Raw genomic sequence first — 27,114 nt, forward strand, 5'->3', positions numbered from 1 at the left:
GGGTGAGGCCAGCCCCATCTACCTTTGAATACCTGGCAGGGAGTGTGGGCTTGGAACCAAGGAGGCTCTTAGCAGCATTTTGTTAAAAGAACTGCTGAATTTCACAGGCGAGAAACCCAAAACTTGGAGAAACTGAGTCACAGCTAATACATGATAAAACTGAGATTTAAATCCCAAGTCTTAAAATGACAAAATAGCTTCTAACAAGTACAGAGAAAATTCTCAGACCAGCTCACGCTGTAAAACTAAAGAAATCCAAGTAAATGCTGTTTTTCTGTAAATGACAATAGTATTTACATGCTACCAAAATGTAACTCTTAGTTTTTATTTAAAAATTTTATTATTACAAAGGTAAAGCACAAATTCTGTGTCCTTAGCTATATACTGGGCCTCAGAATATCACGTAATATCTGCCGTACAAAAGGAAAAAAAGGCTATAGAGTCACCTAAGTTAATATGAAAAGCAGGGGTACAAAACACAAAGACATTCAAATACTTTTAGTGGTTTTAGAAGAAGTAAACATCCTAAGTTAAATAGAAATGATATCTCAAAAATCCTTTCTAACCTATATCAAGCCCTTCTGCAAAAAGATAGGAATACTATTTATAATTTCCCTTCATTAAATTCTGTTTTTTAAGATACATAAAAATTGACTAAAACTATTTAAAGACAAGAAATTTTATTTTGTAAGAGTAAGAGCTATCAATAAAGGAGGTTTTTGTTTGTTTCAATTACTGGATCCTTAAGTAGGCCAAAGCAGAAATATCAAAGGCTGGTAACTGCATTTCCAGATTATGCCACAAGATGGCAGCATGTAACTGACTAACCTCAATGGTGGTGGTGGTGGAGGGGGGGGGTGTCATCACTCTAAATAGAACAATAGAAACCCTTTCATTTCATGTTAAGGTTTCAAGTTAGAGCTCTGTTAACTCTCTTCACAAATGTGTTTTCATGTACATTTCATGATTTTAAACCCAGATTTTAATGTATTCTTACAGCAGTCTGTAAATATTTCTTTTTTTGAAATATTTTCATTTTCTCCAAATCCTTTTTATGATCCAGTGAAGAACCTTTAAATACTTACTGAAGCCCAGGAGCATCCCAGACACAACACAAACATTGGCCTCTCTGTCTTTGTGGGTTAGTTCTTCTTCCCCATTTCACAGATGAGAACACGGAAGGAAAAAGACCCGAGTCCACACAAGGGACTCGACTCACTAGACATTCCACATTCCCTGGGCAGCTGGCGTCTCCAGGAAGTGCTTTGTTGTGTATGTGTGGGTGGGTGCGTGTTGAGACGTTCTGGTCTTATCTTCCTTTGTTACCAATTAACAGCTCACTCTCTGAATCCCCAACAACTGAGCAACTGTCCAGACGAGCACTACCAGCTGCAGGAGTACTCACCGCTACGGATGCCTTTCACTTACACGTGGTGCTAGGACCTAGGAGTGTGTAGAAAGTCATACAACAAACACATGCAGACTCTCTTTGCTGTGTGTGATACTAAAAACAACACTGAGATCTGTGCAAACACATATACTTACATCATTTGTACTTCTGTCTTGCTTGTCATATTTGTCTCGGTCATAAGCCATTTTCTTCAGCAATTTCTTCATTGTTTTCCTATCTTTCTTCAGATTTTCCGTGTTTTGCTTCCTCACTTGGTTGACAAGAAACTTGGGGATCTGTGGAGAAATGAAATTAAGTTTGGGGAGGGAAGAGAAGTGGCAGCATTTTAAACTATGGACATAATTATACTTAGTAAGGGCTTCATCTCTTTGATGAGACTATGCCAGTTTGCATGCCCTCTGCACTAAATCGGTGAAACGTGATGCACTATATTATTCATTCACTATGTGCACAGGGTATCCTGTGCAGCTCACCATCTACTGTGCAAAGTTCAAGGAGAGGCTTGGAGAGGCTCAAGGATATAGTGGCCGTCATCAATGCCTGGTATGCTAAGACGAGACAGTCTGAGGAGACTGGCATTAGGGGCCACCCCCCTACAGCCTCGCCTCCAGCTAACCTGCAGTCCCTGTCTAATGGCCAACCAGCTCTCCCATCAAGAGAGAAAGAAAAACTCACAAATACGTGAGAGCTGACGAGTATCTAGCAATAATCCCAGAACAACCAGTACTCAAAATATTTTAGAAGTGACCAAATTGAAATAATAAAATAATGCTGGCATTTAAAAATATTAAAAAGATTTAACACATGGATATTAATTTTTTTAAAATCACATTTGAAATCACCTACATTGGTTGGTTACCTTTTTATGGAGAAGATAACAATTAATAAAAAGACTTCAGAATCTAGATATCATCACTCATTAACAAAGCTTAAAAATATACACTTACTGTCCACAGAAGTTTTTGATTCCTAATCATTAAGTGCATGGTATTAGCTGTCCCAGCTGCCATTGCAAATTCTTGCTGTTCGCTGGACTTCAAACCCAATGCATGACACATGAAGAGGTTGGGAGCCATGACCATGGCCACATTCTTGACGTTCATCTTATTTTCCTCTTTATTGTCTATTACTCTTTGGAGAAATTCAAGCAGGGCCTGAAAGAGAAATGACTCTTTGAGATGTGTGCTGTATGTGAAGATGAGAGATTAGAGCACTGTAGCATATGGGATTTTTATTTAGTTAAAAAAATAAGTTGTGCCCAGCCAATATGGTTCAGTGGTTGAGAGTCAACAGTTCAATTCCTGGTCAGGGCACATGCCCAGGTTGTGGGCTTAATCCCCAATGTGGGGTGTTCAGGAGGCAGCTGATCAATGATTCTTTCTCATCATTGATGTTTCTCTCTCTCCCTCTCCCTTCTTCTCTGAAATCAATAAAATATATATTTTTTAATTTAATAAAAAAGTTGTGCATGACCACAGCCCACTAGCCACACCCAGCAGGCCTGGCATGAAAGCTTCTCCATTTGGTGAACACACGCGAGGTGAGGCCTTGTGTCTGCTCAGGACTATGGCGCTGGGAATAGGGCAGAAAGGACACGTGTCTGAACCAGGTAGTGGGGACAGGAACAGAGACGTATCAGACCAAGAGCCTACCAGAGCTATGGAGCACTGGGGAGTGGTTTAAAATATCGTACAAATATTCACTTGCTTCAGGAAGTGTGTTCTTTTAACTTCGGGGATTAAAAACCAAAAAACGATCCCCTTAAAAAGGCTCATTTAATCTTAGTTCCATTTGCTCTAAGGTACTCAATAGCTGCCATGAAATCTAAAACAAATGGGGATTATGATGGGGAGAACAAGGGGAGGAAGGGAGACAAAGAAAAGAGGGTCTTAAAAACACACACGAATGAATGAATGAAAAGGAACTTTTCACCAGAATGGGCCAGTTGATGCTCAGTTTGATGCCAGTCACTTCCCACCTCTATTGCCAACACCCAGGTGTCCTCTGGGCCTATCCTGCCCCAAAGCCACAGGAAGATGACCCTCCTCCTGAAAGGGCTTAGAGCTATAGGTTCTTCTTTTACCTTCTTTCTTGATGAATGTTGCTCCAGAACAATAACAATCACTGCACAGGTATTCAGTGTTCTCTATGGGTGAGATTGCTTTAAGTACATCAGAGAGCTCATCTCACTTAATCCTTGCTGGAGATTGATGCTGTAATTATCCCTACTTTACAGATGGGAAAACATTGGCTAAGAGAATGTAAGCCACTTGCCAGGGGTCATAGAGCTAGCAACTGGTGGAGAAGCAATGTAATGGCAGGTCTATTTGGCTTTTGTTTCTAATTCCTTAACTACTAAAAGAAATCAGTTTCTTATTTAGCTTAAAATCCCTACCTGAAAAAGGTCAAATAAACTATACCACAATGGGAAAGCGGGGTGGGGGGGAGGTATTCATCTCCCACAGAATTTCAGGAGGAAAACACTCCTAACAGGTTGTTCTTGAACCAAATTTAGCTGCTATATAGATCTGAAAAATTTGAAACAAACTAAAGGCATAGCCTTAGTATCTAACAATGAGATTTATGTATTTAATTCCCAGTGGAGTGCTCAGAAAGTTAAATTGTAATCCAAGCATAAGATTTTATAGAAACAATACCTTCTCAAATGAGGACAAAAGATTAATCGGTGAGGTTTGGAAAAAAGTATTTAATTCTGTTCCATAGAGCAGAATAATTACTCAGGGATCAGTGTATCTCTTTCTTTAGGAGCATAAATTACAAAGATTAGGTAATGAACCATTTTAATTGTGGTGTGCATATGCAATAAGGTTATTCAAAATATTACTGTCAGAATATTAGAATGTGTGCATGTGTAGATTTGAAATTAATAAAATATTAGCCTAGCCCTTGCTGAAAGAACTTCATCTTCAGATGTACTTTCTCTTCATCTAAACTCTAAGAACTGCCCTTTCAAAAAGGTAGCTATCGCCAGCCTGGTATTTTATAAGTATTACTGGACTCTTATGAAACAAGTTTAAAACCCAGTTTAAATTCCAGCAGTTACTTACTAGCTATGTGTGATTCTAGCAAAAACTTCTGATATCTCTACTCTTTGGTCTTCTCATTGGTAAAGTGGGAATACTAATCTTCTAGCCTCCCAGGATGAAGTGAGGCAGTATATGTTAACAAACTGCCTAAAAAAATTAAGACTAGACCTACCACATGACCCAGTAATCCTCTTCTAAGTATCTACCCCCAAATTTTAAAACACTTATTTGTAAAAATATATGCACCCCTACGTTCATTGCACCACTATTCACAAAAAGCCCAGAGATAGAAGGAGCCTAAGTGTCCTGGATGGATAAAGATGCGGCACATACACACAATGGAATACTACTCAGCTGTAAAATGGTGAAATATTGCCATTTGCGGAAACACAGATGGATCTTGAGAGTGGGTATTATGGTAATCAGACGGAAAAGAAAAGAACCTTATGATTTCACTCAAATGTGGGATATAAAACAAAAAGCAACAAATGGACAAACAAAACAAAACTAACTCATAGACACAGACAACAGAATGGTGGTTACCAGAGGAGAAGCGGGGGTGAGAAGGAGGAAGAGGGTAAAGGAGTCAAATACATGGTGTTGGAGGAGACTAGACACAATGGAGCCCACAGTTATTGTAAGATAAAGTTGTACACACTGCAATGTATATAATATTATTAGCTAATGCTACCCTAATACACTTAATATTTTTTTGAAACTACAAAAAGGATAAATAAATGCCAATAAATATATTCCTATGGATCCCTTATTGATATCTGAACATCAGTCTTTGTTATTCTTCCAAGTCAAAGATAGGTATGATTATTGATCAAAATGCACAATAATCCAAAGTTAAAAAAAAAATCCTGGTCAAGCAACTTGCCCAGAGCTCTACGCTTAAACAAGAACATGGTGTTTAACCCAGTGCCCTCTCTCCTTTAAATATGCTGTAGAAATAGTCTACACAATCATACACTTCCCTCCAATGGCAACTGAGGGCGTGGTCCAAGGGCTGGAAAAATGGGAGAAGTTTGCATTAAGCTTCCTGAAATTACTTTCAGATGGAGTTCCCCTGATCCTTTGTGGGACTAAATTTAAATGGCTTATTCTCTTGTACAAATGGTACTTGTTCCACTGTTTCTATGATTAGAAATCTTGTTTGAAACCTTCATCAGAGTTGGCTAGTTACACTACTAAAGCTTATGTGAAATCGTAAAATGACTTGTTGGCATTTTCCAACTTTTTTATCCCCCAAACGTATTTCCAACCTTACTTATAAAATTGTACTCCCAGTAACTGTGCATATAAAAATTAAAACCGCTCACATTTAAGAATATATATATTCTTAAACAGAATTTTAAAAATGATGTGCCTCAGATTTTGCAGGCAAACTACAAAAATGAATTGTAGACCAGCCTTGCCCAGTAGTGACCATACTGGAAGCAGCGCTTCCTCCCACCACTGTTTGAACTCATTCGAATGCAGGCAAATTTTAAGTACATCCTGTGTCTTTCGATTCCCACCTTCTATTGGTCATTCGCAGGCCCACACAGACAGGCACCTTCATGTGAATAAGAAAAAGAAGGATTAAGCCCCCATTTCCGGGGAGTTGAAGCCTGTGTTATGGGCACAGCCGGCAAGCAGAGAACAGACTGTAACCAGTCCCACTTTGTCCTGAGCCCACTGTCCCTGCCTCAGCCACCATTGCACACCCCTACAACGCCGCCATGGTCACCCCTACAACACCACCATGGTCACCCCTACAACGTCACCATGGTCACCCCTACAATGTCACCATGGTCACTCCTACAACGCCGCCAGGTCACACAACGCTTGAATGTAACCCTGACTGGAGTTGGCCTCTGCCTCCAAAACAAAACCAAACCTGATGCTCTCATGACTCATCTGACAATCATTTAATCACAGAATTTTTTCTGACTTCGTCATGGGATTAACTCTTTGGGAGTTCTCCTGTAGCCATGGAGTGTTTTCACTCCAGAATCCTCAAAAACTGCTTTAATCCAGACAAGCTGAGGATTAACATTCATTCATGGGCATGGAAGAACTACCCCTTACCTAGTGTCAGTTCAAGGAACCTTAATGAGATTCAGGGGGAAATTTCCAAAGATTTACCAACTGGTAGTTTTGTTTTCTTGACATGAAATTTCTTGACATGATATTTCATTTTAAATAGAAAGAAAAGTAGGGATGTAGGGGGTAAAAGGACAAGGGTTCCACCCTTAACTGTATAAAAAAAAAAATCTTTTGAAGGCAATGGCAAAACTTAAGATAAATATTCTTTTTAAATTATATTTTTTGAAAGGGTGAGGGCTACGCCCTCCATCTTGCCCCCGATCCTCCATTTTTGGGCAGCAGCTATTAGCCATGTGCTCAGCAAGGAGCTTCTTCCCAGAAGCCCAAGCCTCTGTTAGCCACACCTAGGATTTCTTTAAACTAACCAATGATAATCAAGGGAAGTGCACGCCATAGATACGACCACATCATGTGTAACAAGACCCCGACTTGAGCCTGGCCAATCAGCAGAGCCCACAGTCCTCTCTCCTCCCCTTACTCCAACACCCCTATAAAACCCCTCTCCCCACAGAGCTCGCTCTCTTCTCTGCCTCCTGCTGCTGCGTTGGCAAGTGTGGTGGACGGGGAGCTCGAGCTAGCTCGAATAAAGACTCTATGCTTTTGCATCGGACTCAGCACTCCCTGGTGGTGTCCTATGGGGGGGGGGGGGGGGGCGGGTCTTGAAATCTGGGCATAACACTTTTATTTTATTTTTTATTGATTTTTTTAAGAGAGAGGAGGGGAGGAGGAGGAGGAGGAGGAAGAGGAGGAGGATGAGGGGGAGAGAGAGAGAGAGAGAGAGAAACTGGTGTGAGAAACATCGATTGGCTGCCAACCCTCTGCCCACTTCACATACTTAACCCGGAATGGAACCCAAAATCGGGGTATGTGCCATGACCGGGAATCAAATTGTTAACCTTTCAGTGCATGGGACAACATTCAACCAACTGACCAACTGAGCCACACTGTCCACGGCTCTAAATTATACTTTTGAAGTTTTCTCTTTTTCTTTTATAAAAGTTTACTACCCCATGAACTCTCATCATTAAGGAAAATAAATTAAAGTAGAGCAATTTACCAATTATTATAAAAGACTCTGACAACACTTCTAATAAATGGAATTAAATCATATAATATTAGACCAAAACATTTTGAAATCATGATAAACATCATCAACTCAGGATAAGCCCTCAGGGAAATAACTAGAATTTCTTTGAGTTCATCTATCTTTTGGCTACCAATGGTTCTCAACCTGTGGGTCGAGACCCCTGAAAATACACCCTGCATATCAGATATTTACATTACGATTCATAAACTAGCAAAATTACAGTTATGAAGTAGCAACGAAAATAATTTTATGGTTGGGGGTCACCACAACATGAGGAACTGTATTAAAGGGTTGAGGCATTAGGAAGGTTGAGAACCACTGGAAATCATCATTATAACTCAGTCCAAACTCCAAACAAATGTAATAACTTTAGGCAACAGTGGGTTATATGTGATGACTCTTAGGATTTTCTTTTTAAACATTCATTTTGCACCTTACTAACAGTAGTACATGCTCCTTAAATAAAATTTGAAAATGTAGAAAAATAGAAAGGAGAAAAAAAACAAAAAACACCCATGTTTCCATTAACAAATGAAACCTCCCAAAGCATGGAGGCACAGAACAGACTGTCATACCTTGACGTGGGGGGTGTGGGGATGAGGAGAGATAAACCAAAGAACTTATATACTTATATGCATAGCCCATGGACACAGACAATAGGGTGGTGAAGACCTGGGGGGGAAGGGGCAGGGGGGAGGGGCTGGGCAGAGTGGGAATGGGAGATATCTACAATAAAAAAATATAGGTTAAAAAAACACACAAATAAATCTCAATCATCTGTTTTGGTAGAAGAAATGTCACAGCAAAATTTAAAACACAAAACACTTAATAATGGCATTAACATGACTAACCTAGTAAATAAATAAATAGAGTTAGACTTCCACATGTGTCCTTAAAAACAGGTCTTTTCTTTATGGGTTACTACTGATATTTCCATGACAACATCATATTGTTTTGCAACAAATAGTGGCCCAGAGGGATATTTCAGGGAAAGGAGCCCAGCTGACCTTCAGTGTGTCGCGATTCACATCCGGCAGGAGCAGGACCAGCAGGTTCAAAGCCTGGAGTTGCTGCTTCTTAGTTGGAAGATCTGCAGACAGATTATTAAATAAGTGGGCACTCTTTTCTCTGCTAAACGTTATCTGCACTTTCTTTTCTCGTGTTGTAAGGAAAAGGTTATTTAGCATAAACATCACTGTGAAATGTAAGACCCCGACTGAGCAGCCTCCTGGGGGAGTGTTTGTGGGAGGGAGATCAGGGAACCGCCGCCCCAGAGCTTCTCTCTCAGATGCTCACTCCAACTGCGATCATTGGACAAGCGGCCCCCATTTGCTGACACACATTAGGGCTTTGAAAACAATTTTAATGTCTGCATGGAATTGTGTCCCCATAAAAGACATGGAGGACAGGACCCTGCATGTATGGTGTCAGGGTGAATCTGCAACAGTCAAGTTTGTTTCTTTTGATGAAAAGTGAACAGATTACGTGGTAAGAGCCCATCAGTTCCAACAGGAACATGTAACACGGAGCCTGAGCGCAGTAGGTGTTCAACAAACATTTGTGGAATGGATTGTAAACCAACCAGCAGGAAGAGTCGAACAGGTACGTGCTCATCATTGACATTTATCACATTTGGTAGCCCATGTAACATTGAAGTGACAACCATGGATATTTGGAGTCATTCTGGCATTTGTTTGTCAGAGATAAATGTGGTCCTTAAATCCACATCTAAGGAATGTGTGTAAAAGAGCACAACTGAACCACTGAAAAAATATTATAAGCAGAAGATTATTTCAGTCACGTCTGCCCTAGAAATTCTTAAGAAATGTTATGCTATGGACCCACTGGAATCATCTCAATATTATTACATGCTTTAAGAATAGCTTGGACTACAACAGAATATTATTCAGTTGTTAAAAAGAATGAGATCTTGCCATTTGTGACAACATGGATAGACCTTGAGGGAAGTATGCTAAGTGAAATAAGTAGACAGAAAAACAAGTAACATATGATTTCACTTACATGTAGACTCTATTTAAAAAAAAAAAAAAAAAGCCAAGCTCATAGGTACAGGAAACAGATTGGTGGTGTTTTGCTGGGGTGGGAGCAAATGAGTGAAGGGTGTCCAAAGGTACAAACTCCAGTTATAACAGAAATAAGTCAGGGGATATAATATACAGCATATGTCCTAGTGACTCCACTTAATAATACTGTGCTGCATATGTGAAAGATACTAAAAGAGTAGATCTTAAAATTTCTCAGCACAAGAAAAAAAAATCCATAACTATGTATGGTGTCATATATTAATTAAACTTATTGTGGTGATCATTTCACAACATAGACAGACACTGAATCATTACGTTGTATGCCTGAAACTAATATGATATTGTATGTCAATTATAACTCAAATATAATTTCAAAAAATAGCCTGGAATAGTTCTGGTTGACACTGTAGCTCACCATAGTCATTAACAGTTCCCCTTCTACTCTCAAACATGAACACATTTGGAAGTGAAACAGGCGGTCACCAGGATGTGGCATTGTCCCTTTTTTGTTGGCCTCTTGGCACTATAAGGCAGCGTTCTCAACCTGTGGGTCGCGACCCTTTCACAGGGGTCGCCTAAGACCATCGGAAAACACATATATAATCACATATTGTTTTTGTGATTAATCACTATGCTTTAATTATGTTCAATTTGTAACAATGAAAATACATCCTGCATATCAGATATTTACATGACGATTCATAACAGTAGCAAAATTACAGTTATGAAGTAGCAATGAAAATAATTTTATGGCCGGGGGTCACCACAACATGAGGAACTGTATTAAAGGGTCACGGCATTAGGAAGGTTGAGAACCACTGCTAGTATGAGGGCTAATGATGCCAGTATATAAATCTCGTAAGATCTCTGTGTTCACTAGGAAGGAATTGAGAACTATTTGAGACATTCATTTGGAGCTTGCCCAAGAATGCAAAATGGCAAGACGTAAGAAGCCCGTTGCCCTCCACCAATGCAGCCGGCACACGACTTGTTCCACGTTTCTGCGTGACAATTTCAAAAACTTGATTTTTCAGAAAATAACCGCAGACTCTGCCAGATCTCCTCCCGCTCTTATGATCTAACTGTTAATCCACAGCTTCTCCGATAAGTGTTGTTTTTAACACTTGGCAAGAAAAATGTATCAGAGATCTTACATGACTCATTCTATTCTAAGAGAAATGTGACGTTTCCAGGTTTTAACATGAAAATATATTGTATTGCTTAAAGGGCATGCAATTCGTCTGTACCCAAAGAGAACATTCTGTTTTCTATTTGCCCAGAGATGTGTAGTTATAAAGGAAAACGAGTGTGGCATTTGGGCGCCCGTTGACACCAGTGAGTCACCACGTCTACCCAAACATATCTGGTCCTGTTTGTCATGAAAGCAATGAACACGGGTGGCAGCCGAGCAAGACTGCTCCCGAGGGGGCCAGCACTCACTCTGCACGGCCTGGAAGGCTTTGAGGTACTCGCCACTGAGCAGCGGCTGGGGCAGCTCTCGGATGAACAGCTTCAGCAGGCTGGCTGCATCGTGCTGCTTGACACTTTCCCAGTTAAAAGTCCCTTCATAAAACTTTGCTTCCAGTTCTTGGCAAAGATTCTGAAAGGCAGAAGGAAAAAGAAAAAAAAAAATGGGCTACCAGTAAGTGCCTTCCTCTTTTCCTGCAGGGAGTGTGATGCACTTCCCACTTGACAAGAGATTCTACTCCTTAGGAAAGACTTGTGAGAGTCCCCAAGTCCAACACTCCGTCATCAGGAAGCACCTCGCCCCCACCCGCAGGGAGCTTTCCCAAAGGAAAATTATACCTAAGCCAAGAAATTCAGAAACTTGACACGTTTTCCTGGACATGCTTCAGACCTCAAGCAGTAAAGGTTTAATGAAAAGATTAGTTAAAATAGTCTTTACATTCGGGGGCTTTATTTAGATACTGTAATTTTTCATTAAATTAACAAAAAATCATTTTTTAAAAAAACCAGTCTGTGTTTCAAATGATTTAGAAGTACATTTTGTAACAAAATGGTAATCCACCTCTGGGCCTAGAGCAGAAGGCTACCCTGATTAGTCACCTCTGGGAAATGGAAAGCCAAGTTCTATGGCTAATGAGGCATGAAAATACATCAATACACCTGTCCTCAATGCAGGGGCCTTAAGTGACACAGCCACCCTGCTGCCAGCTGCAGAAAATGGTTTGATCTGTGTGGAATGAGCAATACCTAGTTCATTTACCTCAAGGACTCTACAAATGTTGCTGAAGTATTAGTAATAAATCAACTTAGTTCCACAATTACTATTTTCTACATGCCTTTCCACTGTGGTGTACATCCTATTATGCTAGAAATCCCTCCACGTCCCTGACACTTTCTTCTATTATTTGAAACTGTTCTCCCAAATTAACGGTCTTTGTTCTTCGTAGAAGGTGAATTTATTACACTTGCTCTTCCCAATTCAACTCCCTTCTTTACCCTAATTATTTCTGTAATTGGTGAAATTACATAAAGGTAAACCCAGAAAAGGAAAGTTTTGGTTAGCAGTCATTGGAGGAAAGAGAGGTGAGGGAAGAGAGAGAATGAAAGAAGGGAGGATGATGGAGGAGGGAGGGGAAGAGCGAAACAGGGACAAGAATAGGAGAAATGTGGGGCAGGGGAGAAAGACAACCAATAATTGTGCATATTATCTTTATTTGTAATGGACCAGATGCTGCCTAGTTTGTACGTGACAACAGGCTGGGTTGAAGAGTAGAGCCAGCTGAATCCACCTCATTGACCTTCTTAGAAACTACATTTATTTGAAAGCATTCTTCTGCCAGCAATCCAGTCCAAATATCAAATACACATCCCATTGGGCGCTAAAGTAAACGTGTTCATGACCTATGAGTTGGCCATCACATGCTGCTCATGAATGCTATGGAGTGAACTGGGAAGCAGTACTCTTGCTGATACGGGTCACAGGAAGTCCCAGTACCTGCTTCTGAGTCTTTCTCTGTCTGAGAACGTGCTTCTCCATAGAACTTATCTCAGAATCTCATAGCGCAGCCATGATTGATTGGTGGTGAAATTGCCGCAGGTGTTCGCAAACGAACTGAGACAATGGCAACTTATCACACTCACAGGGGCACCAGAACAATCCCAGGACCTCTGTGCACCAGACGCCAGACCCCGGGGACAGAGGCTGAATGAAATTTGTGAGCAGGGAATATCAGGTGACTGGAATCCAATCAAACTGAGATCCCAATGCAGTAAGAGCCAAGTAGGCCAAAACTGGCCTCCTAACTTGAGGCGGCTTATCAAAGTAAACAGGTGATGGGAATGTGGAAGGTATGAATCTCAACCCCACTCCTGGCAGCACGACTGCCAGTCACAGGCCAGGAGGGTGTGCACCCACGGGGGTCCCTTCTTTCTGATCCAGCTCTAAAGGTTCCCTATGGGTGGGTCTTAAGGAAAGGAGCAGAGAAAATCTCTTCCTCTGCCCCACGTTCTCTTGGATTTGCAAAGTCAGGAAGACAATACATTGGATGTGGGCAGTTTAGAGCTACAGCTGAGTTTGGAGAAGGTGAAGGGGGTTGTTAGTGACTGCTGACCAAAACACTCCTAGATGAATTTTCCAGACGGAGCTACAATTCCAAGTACGAGGCCCCCTACAGTGCAAATCCCCTGAGAGGCCTATGAATCATGCATCGTCCGTGGGGTAGTTGCACCTTGGCCATGCACTCATTGGATGTTTTAACCCCCAGATCAGGAGTTGGGTAACAGAGAGAAAGGGGGAGGATACACGGCATCCTAGGAGAGTGGGAAGGAAATATCATCTTGAGAGAAAAGAACGCAAGGGATGGATAAAGAGAGGCTCCAACTGGGACCTCTGGAATGACCTTTCTCACAAGCCAGATTCTGGCTACCCGGAGTCCAGGAAGACCGGGAACTGTGAGAGTCAGGAAAGTGATGAGACAGAGGCTCATGTCGGCAGCTCACTAAGACTCATCATGTCAAGTCCCCTCCTCTGCTCACAGCCTTTAAAAAACAAACAAACAAACAAACGAAAACTCAACTGCTCTTATTCATGCTGACTAAACCTATCACCAGTCCCCTGTTAATATTTTGACTCATGGTGTTCTCTTCTCATCAGAAGGATGAAACTACTCATCTTTTGCCTGTTGACTTTTGTTCCTACATTATGTTTGCACAGTAGAGAGATTATTTGCCTCTTTGTTGATCGGGGTATTATTATTACATGTAACATGTTGCTTTTGAAAAAAGAATCAAAACTTACACAGAAGTCAGGGGAGACTACAGAAGAACTAAATATAAACTGAATGTCAAGAGGTTTTATTGCTATATTTAATCTACTTTGCTAACAAGGGGGAGAAGGGGCGAGAGGGCAAGTTAACTTTTAAAATGTAAAAGTATAATTAAACAATAAAGTTTGACATTGAGAGAACTGAGAGAGCACCTTGATTCGAATGGCAGCTCCAGGGATTCTTAAGAGGCCTTCGGTTTCCAAACCTCCCTCTTCAATTCGAGAAATCAGCTGTGTGTAAACAGAAGAACATTCTGATTTTGGTATTCAGAACAGGTACAACTCCAGATTTAACATCTGTTTCACATACAAATAAATGAAACTGATTACAAGGACATGTAAACAGGATTTCGTGAAGATCTGAATGAAACTGCACTACCACTAGGCTTTAACCAGTGAATCCCAAAACTTTAATTAGAATTTAGAAAAAGTTAGGTCTCATACTCCTTTGTAACAGAAGTATATAATTTCACACAACAGCTGTGGGACTCCAAACAAACAGAAACTGAAATTTTTCATTGTTTACAAGCAACTAAAACCATCCATTTCTTCTGCTTTTCCCGAAACATACATTCCGCAATCAAATAAATCTTATGAAATTCTAGTATTTGCACATTTACATCTCGTTTTTAGCTTGTTCAAAGAAAGAATTATTTATCATATGAAGGCAAAAAATGAACTGTTTGCAAATATCCATTTTTAAGCCTTTAAGCTTTTCGTGGCAAACGTAAATAAAAAATAGTAAAAAAAAGAAAAGAAAATAGGGCTTCTAAGTCATACCTCATACTCTATTATTAATGCATGCAGATCTCTCTACTTCCAGAACCCCATTAAAATAACAAAGTTTTGTGTGTTTTTTTTAACAAGGCAGAGAACCACTATAAGAAGGCAAACAGAGAAATTTCAGTGGCATACGTTGGAAGGTATAAAAGTGACCGTCCAATTGGAATATGCATTCCCTAGACAATACATGAAGGCTTTATAGGGGGCACTGTGCTATTTTAAATAAATCAATTTCCGTGTCCCTCAGTTTCAATATAAGGCATTTACTAGCCCCGAGTAGTTTTCCTTCCTACCACTCACTCTCCTTGCACAATAGCTTCTCCTCCTTTATAAAAAGCAGACAGACTCTTCACTCATCCCTAATCCTACTACAGTACTCTCTGCAGACCCTAAAGCAAAAAATCTCCCAGGGTGCCAAAAGAATGTAAAATTGTCATTTTTTCTTCTCATGGAAACCTCCTTTAATGATTAACCAAGGCTCTATAAACTACATACAGCTTACTGTTTCCCCCTGGGTTGTAAAAGTGTCTTAAGAGCAAAGCATGGCATCATAAATGAGGTCTGTTGACCTTTGTAGATGTTCTAAAATGAGATATCCTCTAGATATCCAGTGGACACTGGACAAGATGGCATTTTTCTTTAATGACCTTATCTCTTCTGTCCCTGGATTATGGCCAAAGAATGAACTGATCTTGAGGGAGTCGGGTAAGAATAAAGCAAAGAGTAGCCTCAAAATTCTCCCAAAGATTTATTACAGTTAAAGAGAGAAGCATCTTTAAGCAATCAGTCAATGCAGTACATGATTTTTTGAAATTCAACTGGAATATTTTCCAAGCCGTATTTTTCCAATTACACTGGATAAAAAACCCACATCAAAATAATTTCCATAATTATTTTACATTAGACAGGCATTAGTCAATAAAGTGTTTAAAACCAAATGTATCAAATAATACCAAGTAATAGTTATTCAATGTAGAAGCAATATGTGCTTTATTTACTCTTATACAATGTTTAAAATGTTCTATTAACAAAAGATAAAATTATATGCTAACAGCTATAGCAAATTAGTTTTTACCAACATAAGCCTTTTGCTTTCATTAAATACAAAGGAAAAATTGACCATGATTTCTAAATAACTGAATGAGAGTAATCTCTGAATTTTTATATATTAGTCTTTTTTTTATTATTCCCTAAAGCTGAATACTAGCACTCAATTGAGGTATGCATACATTGTCTAAAAGAATGTCATGTTTTCTTGTATTTTCCACTTAGAAAATACCATATTTTTAGCTCCCACATTATATTGCAGTATTAAAACATACTAATAATTTACAGCTGTCTTTTCATTTCCAAGACTTAATACAGACATGAAAAATAACTATATTGATCTATATATTTTCATCATGCAGCTTTTAGTAATTCATCTTTCAGGATTTAGTCTGTAATTTACCAGCAATTTTCATGGCATTTCCCAAAATACGTTCTATATAGTTAAATGAATTAAAAAATCAATTGAACGTAAGTCAAACTTTTTGACAAAGAGTATGTTTGATTTGGCTGATTGGTTTGACAGTGAGAAAAGAATTTGCTCATTAGGTAGAATTTTTCCACAGAAAAAAATTAAGAATATTCCCCAAATCTTTCTGAAAATATGGTTTAAACCAGGGGTCCTCAAACTTTTTAAACAGGGGGCCAGTTCACTGTCCTTCAGACCATTGGAGGGCTGGACTATAGTTTAAAAAAAAAACTATGAACAAATTCCTATGCACACTGCACATATCTTATTTTGAAGTAAAAAAACAAAACAGGAACAAATACAATATTTGTATTTGCATGTGGCCCGAGGGCCGTAGTTTGAGGACCCCTTTAAACAATGTGCCTCTGAGGAAAAACAAGAAACAGAGCTCACAGATAAGTTTTATTAAAGCCTTTTTAGGGTATATTTCTCAATAACTGAGAAAATATAATCCTCTAAAGACTACTAACAAATCTTTTTTTGCAAATCAGTGGTTTCTAACTCTCTCCTTTCCACAAAATTGAGGTAATGCCTAATTATTCAGTTTTAGCTGATTAAGTAAAAAAATATTTTTCATGATAAAACACTGTGATTTTTTGTTTATAATTCAGAGAGGATGCAAACAGATAAGTGTTTATCTAATAGTAAGCTCTTTATATGTCCTTTTTAAAAAATATATATATTTTATTGATTTTTTACAGAGAGGAAGGGAGAGGGATAGAGAGTTAGAAACATCGATGAGAAAGAAACATCAATCAGCTGCCTCTTGCACACCCCCTACTGGGGATGTGCCCGCAACCAAGGTACATGCCCTTAGCCGGAATCGAACCTAGGACCCTTGAGTCCGCAGGCCGACGCTCTATCCACTGAGCCAAAGTGGTCAGGGCAGTCCTATTTTTTTTTTTATAACAAATCAAAATACTTTAGGGCTATTATCCAATAACTTCAAACTGAGGAGCAGCCAGGGTCTCCAGAAGAAACCACAAATGTAAACTAACTAAATACATGAGAAAACAATTTCAAGAAAAAATGACAAGGGATTGGATGCAATCCGGACCCTAGTCAGGAGGTATCACTAAACTTTCGTGGAGACCTAGCCTTACCCTTCATCGGTATAGGGTGAACTTGGTGTGTTAACTCGGCTACTATGCCCAGTTGTTTGGTCAAGTATGAGTCTAGATGCTCCTATGGGGCATTTTTGACATATAATTAACATTTAAGTCAGTAGACTCTGAATAAAGCAAATTACTCTCCATACTGTAGATGGACCTCAGGTAGTCACTTGAAGGCCAGAGGAGCAAAGACTGAGGTTCTCAAAGCAAAAGCACTTCTGCCTCAAGACTGCAACATTAACTCCTGCCCGAGTTTCCAGTCTGCTGGCCTGTTCTACATATTTCAGACTTGCCAGCCCACACACTCCCATAAACCAATTCTTTAAAATAGGTCTCTTTCTCTGGAGAATCCTAATACACTTGGTAGAAAGGATGGTGCCGATATCCCTGCTTTGTACAGTCATCTGTGTAGGGTAACTGACACCTTTTACTGACATTAAAAGAATTTGAATAGATGACTTATATTTGTTAGCACCTCTCTGTTATTCACAGGCAGTGTTGACAACTATTTAAACAGATACAGGTTCTACTGGCAGTGGCTAACAGAGGCTGTTGAGTAGGATTAACTGTACAGAGCAACATACATCAGGAAAAACACTGAGAAACAGGTTTGGATGTAATGCAGAACATGAGGGATAAAGGAATCCGAGGTTAGTAGGTAAGATGGGTAAACGTAAACGACTGGCTTGGAATAGCAGGAGAATAAGTGCCAAGTAGATTGAGCTTTAGAATTGATGGTTTTATGGAGTCCATCAGTTGTGAAAGTTTCCATTGCCACTCCTGCCAGAACTCCCAGGAACTGTGATATGCCTGGCGTGTTGCTAAGAATCTGGAGTTTGGGTCGTCCATAACTGATCTGACCTGCCTTCTCCGTGGTGCATTCCCTGGCTTTTATCATATGTAATCTGTGTTTCTGAACAATGATGGCTCAGAGATTAGACTGAAATTCTTGTATTGCCACAGAAAATCCCCTTGTGAATAACTGAGTGTTGACTAGACAAGTGACTTGACAGTTTAGCAATCATTTTCTAATTCTACTTTATGGTTTCTTTGCCTAGTTTGGAAGTAGAAACTGGTAAATTAAATTGGACGTCCTCACTGTAAATAAGGAAGCTTGGGATGAAATATTCATGAAGATTCAGTTCCCTAGAAATTTATAAGCAGTTTCCATTTCTATGTATTATAGAATTGAAATCTCAATTATACAAAGCCAGCTAATATAAGACAGGAAAATGATGCCAGGTAATCACAGTTACAATAGTAACACAAAATGCATCACCATGAAATAAAAATTATGAGCCCTTGAAACAAATTTGCTTCCTGAATAGAAAATCAAAGTACAAAATAAAAGAGCATATCAATTGGAAAACTATATTATAATAGTATGAATGCAAAAATAAAAATGAAAACACTGTTAATGCAAGTACGTTCTCTCCATGCTGAATCATTCAGGCTTACTTACTTTTTGAAATATCAAGGGTATTCGAGTTCCTGGTACTTTCCTCTGATCTTGTTCTAACAATACTGTCAATGGAACACCAAAAAGGCCAGAATCTGCAATGAAAAATAAAATAAAATTTTTTCACTTCCATCAATCCATAAAATGTTAATGCAAGATGTTAAGGCATAAGACTTCTAATACTGTCATTCAATCAGACAACTATTTATTGAGCACCTACTAAGTGAATGCCACTGTGTAGTCTTTAAGCATCTATATCCCCATAGTAAAATCCTGGCCTTGCCTCATAGAGTAATCTAGCAAGAAAAGACAACTACACAAATGAACGCAAATAATCTCCCAAAATAACTACAAAAGTATAAACTGCTGCATAAGAGAAATGAGTCCTGTGGGAGTACATAAATATGCAAAAATTTACTAAACGTGATAAAATTGAAAGTTTTGGCTTAAAGCAAATGTCACTCATCTCTTCCATACTTAATTGACATATAACATTCCACAGTACAGCAAACTATAAACACTCACCTTTGAGAGATCAGCGAACAGTATGATCTTGTTCTACAAACATTTTTCTTTAGAAAATATAGTAGATACTTAGTATGCTTGAATTTAAATTTGTAGTTTATATATCTGGAAATAATTCCAGAAAGAATGACAAGTAATGATTTCTAATTTTTCTAAATTAAAATCATATGCCTTAAGTCTGGTATGAGCATAACTTATACCCAGTACCTCCCACCCAACCCCATCACCAAGTGAATGGCCAGCAAAGGCGTGTAACACACATCATGCGGGGAGGTATAAATCACTTGTGAACGTGGAAAGGGGGATTATCTTTGAGATATGAGCACAGACATTGCAAACTGTGACACTCAATAGAGATGCCATTCACAAGAATGCCAGTTATCCACTAAATAACTTTCAGTTTAAAAATTAAGAAAAGATGTAATCTTCAAGAATGTTCATCTAGATTATAAGATAAATACCTTAGATTAGATATAAAAACACTTTAAAAGGTGGAAAGAAAATCTGCTAATAGTGATACTCTTAATAAGAATGACCGTATTTCTCTCATCACTGACTTCATACCAGTTAATAGTGCTAGGATGCAATTCTAAAACATAAAAACCTCCTCAAGCCACTTTTAAAGTGTTGAGCACAGCTATTTAAATTAGATTTTCATTTTATATTTGGAGAAGGCTTTGTGATAAACTTCTAAAAAAGCATGTGAGGTCTTCATTATCCACAAAGGACGTGTGGAAAACCAGAAGCATCATTTAATTCAGAAATTCTCCTTGCCAAGCTTTAAGCTAAAATACTCAAAGGAACTGAGCACAGAATGAGGTCTTCTGGGGCCCAGCATGGAAGAGGGCCTGAAGGGAAGGCACACTTCAGTCCTACAGAGAAATTGCCTCTAAAACTTAAATCAGGTGAATACTTGTCTTTGCTAATGTTACCATGGCAACTCAATAATCCTTATTCTTGGTTTCTCTTTAGGAGATGCTGTTAAGGTAAAACAAGAGGTCTGAATTTCCTAAACAGTAAAGCTTTGTCAACAGAGAATTTTCTGGATTTCCAAGCCAATAAAGTCTTGGAAAAACAAATATCGAGAAGCTGTTATTCTCTAGTATATTATTTAAAATACTGTAAGTTTATAAAATGGGTAAAGCTGCATACAAAAGAAAAATTACACATATCCCTGCTGAATACAATTTAGCGGTATTATGCACCACATGGCATATTTTTCTTAAGGGAGTAAAGAATGTGTTTGCAAAATATTTAGAAGTAGAATGTTAATGAACAAAAGGACTACTCACTACCCTATGTATTTTTCATCAAATAATTAAGCAAAAATAATTGATCGGAATCAACCATCTTCAAGTCATTTTTCAAGATCTCATTTTGGAAATAAATAAGTATATGAAACAAATGCATTATTTCGTTTTAAACGAGAGAGCATGGGGATTAAGATTTGACTCATAATTTTCTTCTATGGTAAATTAAATTTTTGATTATACCTTTATTTTCTACATTCTAGGAAACAGTGCGTTTTTATCAAGATACAAATTTTTGAAGGCGATGTTTTAAAATCTACATTTTGGATGTCTTGTAGACGTGGTTTGTTTTGTAGATGTTTTGCCCCTAAAAATACGGTTAAAAAAGCCAAGCTCATCCTTGCTACTTTAGAAGTAAATCCAACCGTTTTTCCTTTTCCAATTACCTTTTGTTTTGATCTTCACAGCTTTTTGTTGTTTCAGTTCAACACCCAGTACATCATAGAGGGCAGTCAGTTCAATCAGGGCTAAATGGCAAACCTTCTTCATGTCCTGGGGCGCTAGGTCACCAATCTTGGTGGTGCCTGTTTTGTCTTTTGGCAATCTGAAACTCTACAATAAACACAGTGAATATAGTCAAGGTGTGCAGTATCAACCTTTTCTTTGTGAAAGTTAAAACTGCTGGTATAGAATAATGACAATGAAAGCTATGGCACAATTTCTCCAGTCAGAATAGAGAGCGAAACTCTCCCGATGATGCTCCCTAAGTCTGTGGGGAGTTCAGGAGTCAGTACCTGAAGTCTGACAAAGGATGGAACCAGACCATGGCTAAGAGAAGAAAAAGACAGTAAACCCAAAGGAGAAAAAGAACTCTAGTTAACTGACCTTCAAGAACCAGAGAAGATTAGGAGTTCAGCACAAACCAGGAGAAGGAAAAAGGAGGGAACGTGAAAGAGAAGGAGAAAGAAGAATAGTAACCACTAATGAGTGCTTACAATGTGCCAGGTACCCTTTACCTACCTTTGATATGATATGATATATGATATGACATGATATGATATACGATATGACATAATGTAATTGTCATTAAAACCCAAATAACGTAGGTACAGAGGAGCTGTACAGAGTGGGGGAGGGAAGAGCAGAGGGGAGACTTAAGAGCATGGACTTTACAGCCAGAAGGCCTACGGCTACTGACCAAGCTGCGTGTCACTTCTGGCGATCACTTAACCATTCTTTCTGTAAAATGGGAGGAGGGGATGGAGGAGGAGATGGAGAAGGAGATGGAGAAGGGGGAGGGGAGGAGGAAAGAGAGGGAGGAGGAGGATGAGAGGGAGGGGAGAAGACCACCCAATTCAAAGGGCTGATGTGAGGTTTAATGGCCTGGCACTTTCCAAGCACTTTTATGCGGTTGCTATTATTATTATTACCTTCACTGCTGAATAACCAAATTGAGGCTTAGAGATACTACTATCACTGGCAAGTAAGTGGTGTTTTTGTCGTATCTTGTCTTTCTCAAATATTATCTACTGACTATTCTGCCTCTTTTAATATTAAATACCTTAAACATAAGAAGGCAAACCACAGATAGAAGCATGAATTTCTCTAACATATTAATACAAATCACAGGCCACTGTATTTACTGATTACTAAAACAATAAGTATTTTTAAACAGTTTGTTAAAAATCTTATCAAGGTTATATCTTTCGGGTTTATCCTTGACTTTTTAATTTAATAGCTAAGGATGCTCAACTGATTCCTTTTTACTCACTTTGCTCATTTTTGCACCATATTATTAATACTTCATGATCTAAAAACTATTGCAAAAGACATGTTCTAAAGTGGCAGTTCTCAAAGTGTAATCCAAGGAACTTTGGGAGAACCCAATACCCTTTCAAGGAGTCCAAGAGGTCTAAACTATTTTAATAATAAATATTAAGACATTATTTGCTTTTTTCACTCATCCTCCCCCAATTGTACAGGGCAGTTTCTGAGAGGTACAATGCATGTGCAACAGATGGCACAGAAGTAGATACGGGAATCAAGTCTAAAATGTGAAACCATGCTATAGTGCTTAATAATTTTTATTTTATAAATATGGCTATTTTTCATAAAAATGTTGTTAACTGTAATATTGTGCTTTAAATGGAATAATAAATGTTTTTTTAATTTCTCAATTTTAATTTCTAAGGTAAATATTCATAGGTATAACTGCCATAAATGATAGTCCTCCTCCCATTTTTTTTTTTAATCCTCACCTGAGGATATTATTTCCATTGATTTTTAGAGAGAATGGAAGGGAGGGGGAGAGACAGAGAGAGAGAAACATCGATGTGAGAGAGACACATCCACTGGTTGCCTCCCACATGTGCCCCGACCAGGGACGGGGATCGAACTTGCAACCGAGGTATATGCCCCTAACCTACAACCTTTCAGTCCACTGAGCCAAACTAGCCAGGGCTCCCCTCCCATTTTTCAAATTGTTTATTTATTAAAAGAACTATTCCTTTGTCTACATATTCATGTTTCATAGTTCAGGAACACAGGTTAGTGACAAACTTCCATGGAACTCAATCCAAAGAAATTCTTTACATTCCAAAATCACTTTGAACCAGCCTTGTTCATCTCAAAACCTTTCATGGAACCATAATTTCTGTAGAAATAAATCTTCATACCCCTTTGTTCTTGGTTCAGTCACAGCAATCTCAGAGAGCGGCAAGTCCCAGGGAGACAGCCAACCCTCTAACAACATGAATTTGGAGATGCCTGGCCTAAGGCCACACATCTGAGGGTTCATCAAATCCATTCTCAACACCAACGTCTTTCTGACTTATAAACCAAAAGCTTTTTGAGGACCTCAATAATTTTTAAGAGCCTGAAGGGTTATGGGACCAAAATGATTGCGAGTCACTGCCCTAGAGCACTTCCTAAAACCCACCACTTTTGGTAATGGAGGAGCTAATTCCTTTCAACCAAACTCAATTCCAAGAAAAAAACCTTCAAGTTCACTATAGAGGAAAGAAGCAATTTCTTAACTGTTTGTAGTACAGTTGTTTTTCCTATGAGAACATTCAATAAAGCAGTAACAGACATGATTAAATATGCATCCTAAGTGAACTTCCAGCGTCAGGGTTAATAGCCTCCATGGTGCAGTGCACAGGGTTGAGAAAGTGGGGCCAGACTACAGGTAGCAAACCTTGTCTCCATCACTTACAAGCTATGTGACCTTTGGCAAATCCCATCATCTCTGTGTCTCAGCCACATTATCTCTAAAATGGGAATAATAACAGAAACTACCTTATAAGGTTGTGGTGTGGCTCAAATGACAAATAGTAAGTTCTCAAAAAGTATTATGACTCCATTTTTTCCACAGAACTTTTTCAATAATTTCAAGATTTCATGGTTTTCCTTTTTTCCTAAATATTACTGCAAGGTAAGAAAAAAATGATAAGGATACTACTAATATTTGATAATTGACTTTTCATTCTGTCCTACAAAAGTCCCCATAAGATAAGAATTATTACAGCATATTCTAAGGAGGCTCAGTGAAGGGGCTTAAATAGCAGCCAGTGATGTAATAAGGATGTTGGTTCAGATCTCCTAAATCAGTGATGGCGAACCTTTTGAGCTCGGCGTGTCAGCATTTTGAAAAACCCTAACTTAACTCTGGTGCCATGTCACATATAGAAATTTTTTGATATTTGCAATCATAGTAAAACAAAGATTTATATTTTTGATATTTATTTTATATATTTAAATGCCATTTAACAAATAAAAATCAACCAAAAAAATGAGTTCGCTTGTCACCTCTGATACGCGTGTCATAGGTTCGCCATCACTGTCCTAAATCCTCAGTTCAGTAATCATTCTGTTCTGCTCCAGTTTTCCACCCACCACAGCATGCAGGAAGGTGTCTGGGTTGATGGTGTTCATTTAGGACTGTGAGGCCCTCAAGGAGAGGAGTCATGTCTTAATCAGCCTGTAACCCTCATGCACCACAGGCCCGGCATACTGCAGGTGCTCGGTCCGTCTATTCAATGAATGAAGACACACATCCTACAGGCAGAACACACAGAATCAAACCCAATGAGGGGCAGGACCACTGGTTTGATGCTCCCCTCATTTCCTGTGATATGTACTGAGCTTCACCTTTAAAATCACACAAGACTCATCACCGTTTCCTCGTGCTTGGTCCCAGAGTTCTGCTAATTGAAGGACTGAACCCCATCCTACTTAACAACCCTTTACTTTTTGGAAGTCCTAAATGTTTCAGTAAAATCAGTTGCTTTTGGTCTAATAAGCCAAACACATGTAATATAATTATTCAAAGCATTACCCGAGGTAAATGTTTAAAGAAACCTAAAGTATTATCAATTCAAACATTTGATTTACCCTAGCAATACAAGTCATGCGCTTTATTTATTTACTTATTTGTTTAACATTGTGCTTAATGAAAGGACTTAGTTTCTTTATCCCAATGTTTAATTCATGGCAGCTGCTTTAAATATTTATGAAGTTTCCTGTCGTTCCGTTTAGTTAATAGACTGGATGGCTCAGTTCGTTGGCTAAGACAAGGCAGTGCAATGTCAGCAAAGGAAAGCTCTTTACTTTTTGAAAAATGTGCTTAAAGAAAAGAGTGCAATACAATTTTGTTTTTTAAAAATATAAGGTCTTTGGATCTCGTGTGTTACCATAAATTAATCAGATAGCTCTTTGGTGCTGCACCCCTCATTTGTAGGCCTTGCAATACGAGAGATCCCGTAGGCACTTCATCAGTTATGATGGAGTAGACTCTTTTACTCATCAAGTCACTTGAACTTAAACTTGGAAAGCAAGGGAATTTACTCTCTCCTGGTCAATTTCCACAAGATAACTTTTTTATATCCTCTACTAGGAGATTCATTTCCTAAGATTTTTTTTCTTCATGTGTAAAATGTGATTTCATTATAGTACTAGAGGCCTGGTGCACAAAATTAGTGCATGGGTAGGGTTCCTAGGTCTGGCCAGCAATCAGGGCTGATCTGTGGGGTGACTGGCGAGGCTATCAAGGGGCCACCGTTAGCACCCTCCTTGGCTGGCCTGGTGCCACCCGCTCACCGGCCCTGCCCCCCACCGCCAGTCACCTCCCTCTGTTTTTAGTCTTCAAGAGTGATATTAAATTTCTATTTTATATGCCAAATCCAGCAAATCAGAATCATTTTATGTCACATCCCAAGCTATCCTAAACAAGTTGTCTGTAGCACCAATAAAATAACACAAAGTGATCCTCCGGATATTTCCAATACCCAACTGGCATCATTATTATTAACTATACTAGTATTCCCTATGTTGTACTTTACATCCCATGACTATTCTATAACTACCACTTTGTACTTAATCCCTTCACCTTTTTCTCCCAGTACCCAAACCGCCCTCCCCTCTAGCAAATATCAGTCTGTTCTCTATATCTATGAGTCTGTTTTAATTTTGTTTGTTTATTTTGTTTTTTAGATTCCACATATAAGTGAAATCATACGGTATTTGTTTTTCTCTGACTGCCTTATTTTACTTAGCATAATACCCTCTAGGTTTATACACACTGTTGCAAATGACAAGTATAATTGAAAAATTATATATATTTTAAAAAGGACACAAACTCACTTAAATTCAATGTATTAAATGGAATCAGCATGGTCTTCCAGGAAAGACTGGCTCCAAAAGCTTAGTCACTGAAGCCAAGCCTTGGCACACCATGTAATCTCTTAAACTATTTCCTTGTATGAAAAATAGGAATTGGAATAGCAACCTCATAGAGATCATTTGATAAATAAATGAAATAATTACAGAGCGTACTTCCTGAGATAAGGTGGGTACACAATAACACAATTAGCAGTTAAAATTTTCAAACTAAAGCACATTAAAGGTTATAAAACCTGATCTCCAAATTTAAAAGGAGACATTGGAATCCACTGTGACATCATAAAGAGTTAACAAAGACTGTTTGATGCAGTAAGAAAAAGGAAGTGAATATAAAATGAGGTCAACAGAGAACAATGTATTACATTAAGCCTACTGCGTATTTACCAGTTAATAATGGTGGGTTTTTGTAATCAAAGAAAACACGATAATTTCAAGAGAAACATCAAAAGTGCTTAATTCAAAGTAATATCCATCGCTAGCTACACATTTCCCCCATCTTCCAGGTAATTTGTGGATACTGGTCCAACAGAACTTTTCTTGTTTTGAAGCAAACCGTTCAGAGACCCAATTTTCCACTTCTTCGTATGTTTTGAAGTGCTGCTCAGAAAGTGTGTGTGCCATCAATCGAAACAAGTGGTAATCTGAAGAGCAAGGTCTGGTGAATACGGTGGGTGGGTCAATACTTCCCAGGCAAGATCTTTTAACATGTCTATGACTGGTTTTGAAGTGTGTGATGGTGCGTTATCATGAAGCGAAATTACTTTGCTGTGTCTTCTGGCACATTCTGGTCATTTCACAATCAAAGCGTGGTTCAA

General features: G+C 38.7%; 1 protein-coding gene across 3 annotated transcripts in view; it reads right to left on the reverse strand.

The window, feature by feature from the left end:
* ARHGAP18 (Rho GTPase activating protein 18) overlaps nt 1-27,114 on the reverse strand; it is a 164,457-nt gene that overhangs the window by 13,904 nt on the left and 123,439 nt on the right. For all 3 annotated transcript variants that reach the window (XM_070417660.1, XM_070417659.1, XM_070417661.1), the window contains exons 6-12: nt 21,067-21,232; nt 18,849-18,940; nt 14,129-14,206; nt 11,125-11,284; nt 8,647-8,729; nt 2,359-2,565; nt 1,546-1,686 (exon numbers count right to left, since the gene is read on the reverse strand). In XM_070417660.1, the coding sequence (XP_070273761.1) occupies nt 1,546-1,686; nt 2,359-2,565; nt 8,647-8,729; nt 11,125-11,284; nt 14,129-14,206; nt 18,849-18,940; nt 21,067-21,232 (927 nt within the window). The remainder of the gene's footprint in view (nt 1-1,545; nt 1,687-2,358; nt 2,566-8,646; nt 8,730-11,124; nt 11,285-14,128; nt 14,207-18,848; nt 18,941-21,066; nt 21,233-27,114) is intronic.

This window comes from Myotis yumanensis, unplaced genomic scaffold (assembly GCF_028538775.1).
Source record: "Myotis yumanensis isolate MYYU_CA2020_CCGP unplaced genomic scaffold, mMyoYum1.0.hap1 SCAF_6, whole genome shotgun sequence".
Lineage (NCBI taxonomy): Eukaryota > Metazoa > Chordata > Mammalia > Chiroptera > Vespertilionidae > Myotis > Myotis yumanensis.